General features: G+C 44.2%; 1 protein-coding gene across 3 annotated transcripts in view; it reads right to left on the bottom strand.

The window, feature by feature from the left end:
- The window catches only part of ZNF804B (zinc finger protein 804B), a 235,734-nt gene extending 226,945 nt beyond the window's left edge, over window positions 1-8,789 (bottom strand). The window contains exon 1 of one of the 3 annotated variants that reach the window (XR_013947491.1): window positions 8,122-8,244. Coding sequence is in view for 2 of the 3 variants with exons in the window: in XM_080582452.1 (XP_080438578.1) it covers window positions 8,077-8,229 (153 nt within the window). In the remaining variant the exon portion in view is untranslated. Of the gene's footprint in view, window positions 1-8,076 lie in introns of all 3 variants that reach the window. The other 2 variants (XM_080582452.1, XM_080582451.1) reach the window with 2 other exon arrangements.
- Between the last annotated feature and the right edge of the window lie 3,274 nt (window positions 8,790-12,063).

The raw sequence follows: 12,063 nt of genomic DNA, 5'->3' as shown, positions 1-12,063 counted from the left end.
CTTGTGATCACAGGCAAGGGCTCAAAACATCAAGATTTTAACTCAGTTTTCCTGGTTAAAGGTGTCTAACGTAGGGTGGCATGATTACACAGCTTTTTCTCCTTCTCGGAACAACGTCCCCACAAAACATCGGTAGTCTGAGTTTTTCACACTTCACAAAGTCGTTCTTCCTCTGAAGATTTGATGGTAAGCACAGAGAACATGAAGACTTGTATAGACGAATTGTTTGCACTGATCACATATAAAACCCACAGAAACTACTAAAATTAAAATTATGAGAAATTGAATATGAGAACTTTTCTTTGAAAATTATATTAAAAATGCATAGAACAATGTAACAACTATAAGAGTTTGCATTTCTAGCAGATCCACTGATCACAGTAGTCCTACAGATTTTATTTGTAATTTTAATTTATACCTATCCTGTGGATGGGATTTGTAACCCCAAATCCCACCTACAGATTATTTTGCTATCAAAGGTTATATTTTAGGAAGTCCTGTTCTTATGCTTTCCAATCTAGTTTCACAAGCCTTTCTAACATGTTACAGTCTAAGCTGGAAATGCAGGCTGCAGATATACAGCCGATTACAACTGAGAATTTCCTCAACAACATCAAATACTTCTCTCCCATTCAGTCTGAGTAGAATATAGATGGAATATTTCTGTTGACACAAATGCACTAAATCTGTTTTAGAATGTGTTCCAGGCAAAACATCAATTGAAAAATTGATATCAACTAGAGTTGATTAATGTATGAATTGTTTCAGAGCTGCATGCAATCTCTGAGCAATAGTTTTATTTCTTTACTTGAACCAGCTTGCCAATTAACATTATGCATAACTATGAAACTGGGACAAAATTCTGATGATGATGTTTACATCTTATCCAGTATGCACATAAATTTAGTAAAGTATAAAAAATACAAAAAAAAATACACACAAAAAGCTGTCATTAAAGTGTCTTACAACTGGGTACAGAACAATACATTCTGAGCAATGAACAGCATTTTCAGGCATGTGTACATATGCCATGACAAGTCTGTTACTCATGCGCAGTAGTTGATTGTACAAGACAAGCAGTCATACGTGCCCACATAAAATACAGAAATGCAGTAGTGAACTCTGGATACTACCTCTAATATTACAGTGGCCACCCCTGGTACCATCTATGCAGATTATCTTCATAAACCAAGTTACTTGAACTCTGTTCATACACTGTTTTGATGGTTCAAAGGTTAAAAGCAGAGCTGTTTAAATCTTGGTAAAAACAGTGTTTCCAACTGTTGACATGAATGTTAAATAGCTGTTTTGAAGGATGTATTTATCGCTATTCAGAAATGTTTGCACACATGAAGTTCAGCATGCAAGTATATTTGCAAAATGTTTTTCCCCGGTGAAGACCACTGAATTCCTTGGATGAACAAACTAGATTCTTAATGATCCTGAGTGTTAGGTTGGGAATTCCAGCTCTTGCAGCCCATTTATGCATCTGTACTTGTCTTCACCATTGGCTTGATCCTGTAACAAATTTCATTTGACCCTTTAAATAAATTATCCCTGATACTTTTTTATTTTACCGTGATATGAAAACTTTCACAGTAATATCATAGATGTTGAGCTCCAAAAGAAGAATTGCAGCTTCTGCTGTATGTTTTAACAATTGTGATGCACTGTCTTCGAGAGTGAAGACCTTGAGGGTATCACAGAGGATGTATCCATACAAGAAGCAAGGCTTCTAGAGGAGGATAGAAAAATAAAACAACAAAACTAATTCTCTCACAGTGTACTACCAATGGCATTTTAAAAAAACAGTATCTCAGTGTGTAGTTAAAAACATGTTGCATTTCCATTTTTTCCACAGAAAAGTCAACATTTTCCACGCAGGAAGAATTTTCCACACAGTTCTTAACACACCCTACAGATTTCCTAATACTATTGAGAAAAAAAAATTACCTTTGTAGGTAACAATGATTTCAGTCTTCTAAAATAATCAGCTGAGATGTAATAAAAAGACTTAACAAATGTTTGTGTAAAGCGTGAAATGTAAAGGGTGAAAAAAAGCCTTGTAGCCAGAGGCTATACAGTCTATCATGGAAAGACATCTTAGGGGAAAAACACCTACATTCTGGCCAGTCTTTAAAAAGCTTTCACTTCCTTCTCCACTTAGCAAACTTTTGCAAGAAGTTCTTGCAAATTCTTTTTGGTAGAAATAAGTATATTCAGATTATGTGATTCTTTTGACCATGATTTTTTATGCAAGGGGTCTCAGGTGAAATTATTTGTGTAAATAAAGTTACTTACTTTACTTAACCCTTCGGAAATGAAAACAATACACCCTCTGAGCCAGGGTGAGGAGCTGAGACTTCTTTCCCTGTGCAGGCAGGAGAGCCCCGGCCTTAGACAGCACCAGTGGGTAGGAGTCCAGAGAGCAGGAGAAGAACAGGCAAAGGAACAGCCCTGAACACTTACAGCTGTTAGCAGCTAAACCCACTATCTGCAGAAGCTCTCATTTCACACAAAAAAAATCCTCTTTTCAAACTTGCACACAGTGCAGAATAAAAACAAATAAATTGCTGTACCCTGGGTGAGTAAAATGTGATTGAGCTGCAAGTGAGGATGCAAATGGATGTAGCAGCAATGTCTCAGTTTGGAAGTAATCGACAAACAAGCATTGCCACATGCAAAATAAGAGAGAAATCAATCTAGTTTTAAGAACTCAATAGAGGGACCAATAAAAATATTAGACTGCTGGAAGGGCACAGTAAAACATAAAGCACCTGTTTAACATTACAGCTAATTGTGGGCGAAGGAAATGGCCCCAGCAGAAATTGGTTGAAGACGATTAAATTTGATTGTAATGTTATATCCAAAGTGTGATGCCCACTGATGGAATTGGAAACAAAATATGCTCAAAAGTTGTAGACTGCACAAAAATAGTTTTAATACAACAATCGAGCAGCAATGCTACATGTGGCTAAAAACACATTAATGTATTTTCTGAAGGTTTGTTTTTGCCCTCATGCACTGCAGAAATCCCCAGAAAGCACAGTAATAAGGACCATAAAGTTAGGAAATAAGTTCGCTTCCAAGTTTAGTGTGGGCTGCCTGAATATTTACATTCTCCAGCATTAGGGTTGGTAGGAAATACACTCAGCCCACTCTAAGAAATGAAGTGCCCAGAAGCAATGATTTTAGAAATAGGTGAACCAGGGTGACCCTCCCACATCTGTGTCTCTCCTTCATGTGTGTGCCGCTGTGCACAGGCAGATGCAGTACCTGTTCTATGTATCTCAGGGTGCAGTGTCTGCACTATGCTTTCAGCAGAGTGCACGGGATTCCCCCCTGACCTGTGATCACCTCTGCTCGAGGCAGCTGCCAGAGACTTTTGACACGTATGAATGAAAGTATCACTTTCTGTTTCCTTTCCTTTTTGTTTGTTTGTTTCCTATCTACATTATTTTCAGTAGTTTTTTGGTGTGTTTTGTTTCTGCTTCCCTTCCAACAAAGCTAACCAAACTAGGTCATTTATTGGAGCCTCTGGTTTGTTACCAATCACTTCTTACTATGTTTCTTAAAGTTTTGCTTCCTGTGCTCCCACCCCAGTAGTGCCTACAGCACAGCCTTCTCCTTTGCTTTTGGAGCTTTTGAGGGTACAGACACAGCACTGAGGGACAAGATGTTTGTGATCAGAGACTCCCAAGCTATTTGGTCTTCTAGCTAATCACCTGGACACACAGTGGCTCCCTCCTTTTAATCTGCTGCCACCTAGACCACTTTTCATATGATACACATGCACCATATCTAGCTTTTAAATCACTTTCTCACAACCATGCTTGGCACACCTCTCTCCTCGCTGCTGGCAAACACCAAACTCACATTATTCACTCCAAACTCAGTCTTGCTAGCATTTCCCCCTAAGACTCAAGCAGATAGGGAGAGCTGCTTGTGCCGTGGCCTTGCGGTTCCCTACTTACAGTACCCAATTCCTCAACCACCCCTTCAGTTTCTAAGAGGTTTTCAAGAGCCCGGTGTTGCTATCCACTACGGAGAGTAATAAGGTGCTATTCAGTCCTGGTTACACTTGCTTTAGTGCTGGAACAGCATGTTTGTGGCTTGGTATCAACTAAACAGTCATTACTTCCAAGTAGCTGCAAGGTGCTTATTTATTGCTACTGGAACCTCTGGACACGGGGCGAGAGCTGTGCTGTTGAAAAGATAGCTCTGTGCAACACAGGAGCATTTCCCACCCCCCACCCCCCAAAGAAATTAGGCAAGCCCTAAGTGCAACAGAGCAGCTGCTTGACAGCCTTATTAGAAAACAGCGTAAAGAAGTATGTGAAAAATATTGTATTCATCTGAAACTGCAGGGAGCAGCGGAAGGAAAATAATTAGCCAAGTCAGAAACTGGCTAAGGCACTGGCTTTTCTGAGTCTTCTATTTCCTTCAGAAAAACAAAGGGGTCTTTAAATAACAAGTAGTAAATGAGACTCTGTTTACAGCTCACCTTAAAAAGCCACAAGCAGAGCAGTGCACCCTAATAATATTGGCTCTGAAGTGATTCAGAGGCAAGGGGGCCATCTGCTGAATTCCTGGTACCATTTTCTTCTGTATCCTGGAAGATTTTCTCTGAAAGTTTCACAACCAAGTCCTCTTCAGTGCCAGCTTTTCCAGGCCTGTGAGGTGTGACAGTACACCTCTGAGCAGGTTTGGCTGCCGGTGAGCATTACAGCATATTTGCCACAACTGCAGAAACTACAACCAGCATGCTGATCAAGGCAACCTGTTCAGGACTCAAAAATCCTGCATACAGCATCACAGGCTGAAATTAATGCAAGTTCTCTGCATCATAATGCCTTCCACTAAATAGAAATTTCAGAGTAAGAAAGCTTTCTACCACTTGCTCGCAATATGTTCATGAACTTAACTTTCCAGGCAAAACCAAAAAGCTTCAGCACAGAATCACTCCTCTAAAACAAGCGGCTTCTTTCTTCAGCTTAGTGCCCTTCCCTCCCAGCAATGCTGGCACCATGGTCAAACTCTGAACACCCTTTCCAGTGCAAGTCTATCACAACACTGTGGGTACGTGATTCACTAGGGCCTGCTTCTAATTCCACTCTTTGTAAATTCATCATCGCTAACTTCAGATCTCAACATCATAACTAGTTCCTTTTCCCATGTGCAGAAATGGGAAAAGGGAAGGTGGAGTTTTAAAGTGATCTTATGACAATGTCACCACACGTTCACATGCCCAAATGAAGTTCAGTATGTCTGTAGTCTTCTGTATCTTGCTCTTAGTACTGCTACAGCTAAAGGTCTCTCTTTAGACCTGGAAGAAGGACCAGATTTGTTTCTAACAATAATAGCAAAGTATGCTAAATAAATATTATGGGAATATTCAGACTGAAAAATCCTTGTTCACATAGCCATGAAATTTGATAAAGGTATTTAAAATATTCACCACTGTTCTCATTTCTGAAAGCATAGCCTTAAGTCTACTGACATTTCATGGTCTGTTAATACAACACTTTAAATATAGAAAGACACACATTATACATTAAAAACTTTGTAGACTCATGCATAAGATAGCTCATAGTGTACAAATATAAGATTGTTTAATGGTACAAGCTATAACATTTAATCTTCAAGCCTACTTCCAAGTTCAGCTTTTTAAAAATGACTGTGAGACACAAACTGTATCTTTCAAAGTTATAATCAGGAGGTATTAAGTGAATAATAATTATAATAATTTTTTTTTAAAAAAAAGGCACTATAAATAAATGCCAAATGTTTATGACTTCTTAAGTATAGAAGTGGTCCCAAGTTTAACTCATAGCTCATTGCTAAAGAAAATACAGAGAGTTGGAGGGTTTGTTTGTATGGTGTTGGTTGTTGTTTTCATGCTCAAAACAGTTTTACTACCTCAATGAGTACTAAATTCCACTATGCATGACTCCCACATCCACAATATAAACATGTATCCAGGTGTTGTTGTTCACTGTTCTCAATTTCATACACATTGATGAGCAAGAAGGATATGGTCTGGAAAGTTAAAAATTTGTAGGCACATACAGATTACTCTAAAGAATCACTGCTTTCAGGATTTAATAGCACACTATTATCTAGTTTCCAACAAAGCATTCCTTATTTTTCACCTGAAACCTGGACTTCCACATGAAAACAGCACATATAAAAGCAGTAGTAATATCAAATATCAAACACTTAAAAGTAAAAGAGTTCTAGACCTACAGTTACCCAGCATTAATAAAACATTAATTTATCATGTACCTCTACTCCTGTCACTACTCTGGGCTTAGCCTATCACCTCAAAGCCTGACTAGTTTCAAATAGTGGTCACTAAAAAAAAAGAACGAAGAAAAAAAAAGTGTACAAAGAAGAGAAAGTTTTCACTCAGTAATTCAGAATGAAAGCTAAGGAGTGCTAAAACTCGGTTTTTTTGTTTGTTTGTTTGTTTGTTTTTTTCTACAGAAATGGTCTAAAACCATGTAAAACATCTCAGTTCCTGGTCACATGAATCTCAAGACCAGGAGAGTCTGTCCTCATGAAAAGCAATACAAATTGGTCTTGCTGCTTGTTTCAGACTCTGGAAAGCTCCCAAGAAAGCATGTTTCTATGTAGTGAACCTGAGCTTATTTTCAACTTTTACTTTTTTTTTTAACTTTTCCACAAAAAAAAAAAAAACTTGTATATATATATAAGAAAAATCAAAACTAATATTTCTTGTTTTTTTTTTCCTCTGGTATTTGCATTTAAGCAAAAATTCCTCCCAGCTGTTGACAGAACTATCTCAAAAATGATGATGTGCTAGTGAAGTCAGCTCATTTATCTCGTTAAGTATTTAGGCTGAGGGGAGTGGTGCACATCCTCACTATGCAGTGTGAAAGAAAGGCAAAGAAGTTGGAAAGGATTTGAGACATAACACTATTTTCGGCACAGCAATTCCTGACATCTCCCCTTGACTTGAACGCCAGCTGTTGAAGTTCTGCTAGACACAAAACACAGATCCGCAATACAAAGTATTTACAATCAAGCATCTCCCTGCTCTAAATCTTTGAGGTCTTTTCCTCTCTACCTCGGATTTGGGGCGAGATCTCGGTTAAGGTCTGGCGCCGACCTCTCCTGCGTGCGGGCGGTTCCACGCACCGGGGTGGCTCAGCCCCACGGGTCGGAGAGCAGGGGCACAGCTCAGCCAGGGGCTGCTGGATGGGACCCGCGGTGCAGATTCAGTGCACTGCACACGAAGGTCGCAGCAGGGCAAGGGACAGCACGACAAGGACCCGCAAGCTGCCGTAGGACGACACGGAGGGGGTTTTAGCTGTGCACCGGGATGCTGCCACTTCACTTCGCGCCACCGCCGACAACCGAGAAACGGAAAGCAGAGACTTTGGCACCACACGCAGTTCCCCAAAGGCGTTTGGGGTGCAGGTGTGATGGGACCGAAGCAGAGGGACCACCGGTGCGGGCATCCCCGGCACCTCACCAACTCCGGCAGCGGGGACAACCCGCGAGTATTTCGCATGTTCGGACCCGGCACGCTGACGGGGAGAGCTGCACCCCAGCCGGGGTTTTTTTGGGGTGCTGCCACCACCCTCGGTAGGCGGAGGAGAGGCTGCATCGCTCCGGCTCCCCGGGGACACCCCGATCACTGCAGCTCCCCCCGCGCCCCCCGGTGCCCTGCAGCGACCCGCGGGGACCGTCCCCAGCAGCCCGGCGGCTCGGGGCCCGGCGGGACCTCCCCAAACTCCCCCACGCTCCGCTTAGGGTCGGGTCTCTCCGGGCAGCTCACAGCACCCCAACGGCACGAGTTCATCCATCCCTGCACGCCGGCTCGGCTCCCCCAAACCTGTGCCAAGGCACCAAGCCCCCACTCCCGGAGCATCCTTCACCCGCGGAGCCTCTCCAGCGACCCCTCCTCGGGGGGGAGCCGCCACTCAGCGCCACCCCCGCGTCCCCTTCCCCTCAAGCCCCCCCACGGAGAAACTTTTCGAAGCCTCCCGCCCCGCACCCCCGTCCGTCCCCGTGCCCCCGTCCGGCCTCCCCCACCCGGCCCGCTCCTACCGTGCGGGGGGCAAGGGAGGGAGGGAGCGAGGAGGTGGACGTTACCGGCGAGCGGGCGCCCTTCTTGCGGAGCGGTCCCCTGAAGACGCCCTTGATGCCGCGGTAGTGGCCGTTGCTGAGGTGCCGGGAGCTGATGACCAGGTAGCACGCCATGCGGGGCCCCGCGGCGGGGGGGCGGCGGCGGCCCGGCTCCTCCTCGGCGGCGGCAACGGCGGCGGCGGCGGCGGTGCTACCCCCGGCGGAGCGGCAGCCGCCCGCATGAAGGAGCGGCAGGAGGCAGCGCAGCGGCGATGTGCCCCCCCCGCCGTCTCATCCAGCGCCCGGCTGAGCGCGGCCGGCGGCGGGGCGCGCTGAGGGCGGCGGCGGCGGCAGGCAGCGCGCATCCGAGGGGGCGCGGGGGCCAGTCCGCATGCTGCTCCGCTGGCAGGAGACGGGCCCGGGGGGGAAGAAGGGCAGAGCGCAACTTGCACACTCCGCCGCTGCCACGGCCCCTTCCCTCCTCCTCCTCCTCCTCCTCCTCCTTCTCCTCCTCCTCCTCTTCCTCCACCTCCTCCTCCTCTTTCTCTTCAGAGCAGGCCACCAGCAGGCGAAATCCGGCGGGGAGTTTCTCCGCGGCAGCTCCCCATGGCTCTCTCCCTCTGCCTGGAGGCTGCAGCCCCGCCGCACGCCTCCTCCCGGGCCGCTGCTGCAGTGGGCGCCGCGTCTCGCCGCGCCTCGCCTCGCCTCGCCCCGCCGGCGGGAGGCGGGGTCGGGACGGCCGGGGGCTGCCCGGGGGGCGGCGGTGGGGAGGGGGGCTTTGGGGTTTTGGGGGGTTTGGGGGAAGGTGTTGTGTCCCGCCGACCCGCGCCGGGTAGTGTGACAGCGGGTGGATCGGGCCGGGGAATGGGGACGCTCTCCCCCCTCCCCCCCGCCTCCTCTCCTTCATCATCCTCCCCTTCTTCGCCAAACTTTTTCGCCGTCGGTGGCAGGAAGATAGCGTCCTACATCCCCCATCCCCATCCCCGTCCCTATCCCTATCCCCATCCCCATCCCCATCCCCGCAGCCCCGGGACCGGGAGCGGGCACCGGCCCGGCACAAACGGGCTTCTGGCCGTGCTCGTGTGTGCATCGCCCCTCCTGAAAGCCCGTGCATTTGGGCTTGCGGTGCTGTTTGGGCTTGCAAGGGTGAAATTCCTCCACCACTAAACGACCGAAACAGGTTGTTCTTCTCCCCTTCTGCTGGAGAGGCGCGCTGAGTCTCAGACCTGCCGATGCAAACTCAGCTCCTTTTCATCAGGTCACAAGTATTGTCTCTGCTCCGCTACTTACTAAGTCGATAAAAATAATCGATAAATCACCCAGCGTTCGTAGTCACCTGCAGATCTTTCATTTCTTCCAAGTAGATTACTTTAAACTGCAGATAACACGAATTTCGGATTTTTTCATTTAATCCCGTGAAAGCCTTTTTTTTTTTCTCAGATATTTAGTGAATGAAACTAATTTGAGCCTCTAAAGAACTATCTTTCTATGAACATAACACAGATTTAAATTAAAAAGAAAATCTCACACAAGCCACTGAACTGTATAGATAAAAAGGTCATGAAAAATCAAATGTCAGATTTGGGCTGTGTATGTAAAATAGTGTTGCACAGGCTCAGGATAGAGTGTTTCACATAAAATGTTATGATGTGTGTATATGCACATATATATAAATGGTCAAGTATATTACTACATATTTTATGAATAATTATATGATGTTACAGGGAAAACAAAATAGATGTGAAGTTAGAATAACCAAAGCTGGAAGTAACATATTGAGAACATTCTTATATTAACCATATTACTTTGTTTTCCAATATATATATATATATATAAATAATAATCTGGGGGATGGTATCAAATTAAGCTGATAAAAAGCAAGTGCAAAATAAACCAGAGGACCTCACTCTTCATGTCACGGGTAGCTGTGCTGTGGAACTCCTTGCCAAAGGGTGTTGTAGCAGATAGAAGATTAAACAGAAACATGGGGCTGTGGCCTGGGACCAATATGTTGCCCACAACAGGCACGTGCAGGACTTCTCTGAAATAAGCATTTACACTGAAAAGTGGCTTTTAAAAAATGACATTACCATACCAAAAAAAAAGTTATCCGCTGTTAACGTGGAAGCAAAAATGAACTTTTATGATGAGTTCCTCCTGCAAGTCCTGCAAGTGACTGACTTGAAATTTATCTTTGCTGGCATAAAATTTACAGATTTTGTTAACTACGAGTTTCTTTCTGAAATTACTGCTTCACAGTCCTGTTAAAGATAATGGTATTAACTTCAGCTTGATTTTGGCCTGCAGCTTGACCTTCTGACTCCAAAGTGAATATGCAGTGTAGGCGGCAAAGACCAGCATCTTTTCTCTCTGACAGTGTAATGAACTTTCCAAAACTTTGCTTCTCTGTGATGCAGCAGTTGTTTCTCAGAACAGAAAGAAAATTCACATCCTTGCTAAACACCATGCAAAGAGGTCTCCGTTCCTCTTCTGTTGTGAAGATACGGAAAGTCCTTTGTTCCGTGGAGCTGATGTTGTTCTACTACGTACAGAACTGCACCACAAGCATGCAATGGAGATGTGTGTTGCAGCTACACAGATAGCCTGGCCGGTCTGTGCCACCTGCAGAGAAGCTTCAACACAAGCCAAAACTCTGCAAGAGCTCCGCTGTAGTCTAAGGACAGTATTTTACTTCTTAAACCTATAGAGTCTTCCACAGTTCATTTACTAAGATTGTATGAAAGGGAAATGATTTGCCCCAGAGTAGACTGCACAGTACTCATTTTATCCTGCTGAGAAGGATGATGTGCTCAATTGACCCTGCTGTGAAAAGTAGAAGTCATTTTAGGCTCACTTCACTTTGCAAACCCAGGGGAATAGTTACTATGACCACCAATCTAATTTATAAACAATCTGTAGGACACAAGCCTCAGAAAATGAGATTAAGAGTTGTCAAATGGAACGATTAGGTATTAATTATAACACTCCCTGAACATCTCCCCAGGTCTCTGGAGATACTGCACCTTCTTCTCTTTCATCACAGGTCATGTAGAAATATGAGCCTTAACTATTTGTAGTTTCATCTGGGTCCAATCCTTCACTACCTTAGATCTCATAAAGTAATTTTCAGCTGAGCAGAGTGGATGTAAAATACTGCCTTTCAAAGCATTATGTTTTCTTTGCAGAAATGTTAGTGACTTTTCAAGATGCCAGGAAGTGGAGAAGCAGGTCGGCTGTCACTAACAGATGATGATCAGAATAATGAAATGTTCTCCAGCTCCTCTATCCTCTCAGTTTATACAGGTTTTTATAATTAATAAAGACTACTTAGCATTTATTGCCCCAAAAAAGTCTGTAAGCATTTTCTAATTATTTTTTGTAGGGATTGTCCTCATGGCACAAAGTGGTGTCGAATTGATATACCCAGTCTAGATCTAAAGCTGCTACTTCTGACATAAATATAATCTGAAAATCAGGCAGCAGAGAATGATATTAATGCAGTCATATTACTTTTAATGGTTGAGCTAATTCATGTGCTTCTTCTTGGCGTTAAACAGTATACTATAGACATACCCTTAAAATCTTGTCAACACTGAATTTTATTTAAATTTTATTTCAAGTATTGCTTCTAATGTGAGTTCCATCTGCATACAGATCCCATTACTCTGATATTCTCTGCTTTTTAGGTAAAACCTGCAATTAGCATGATTTGACGTCTGCCAACATAATCACTCCTCAGTGTGAATATAGGCTAGATCCACTCAAGAGCCCCAGTCCTAAAATGCCTTTCCACAGCCCTTTACTGTGCTCAGAAAGAACAAGGACATCCTTCCCCATGCCTCCAAACATGCGAAAATTCGAAGCGCACAAAGTATATCTTTTGGCACTACACCTTTCAAAATTTTACTATAGCAATCAAACAAGAACGGAGTGTGTAGACACACAGCTTCACTGCTGTTTCACAGTCTG

Source organism: Anser brachyrhynchus, assembly GCF_964034855.1.
Source record: "Anser brachyrhynchus genome assembly, chromosome: 2".
NCBI lineage: Eukaryota > Metazoa > Chordata > Aves > Anseriformes > Anatidae > Anser > Anser brachyrhynchus.
The sequence above is the reverse complement of the archived record's forward strand: the minus strand, read 5'-3'. Positions and strand labels throughout refer to the sequence as shown.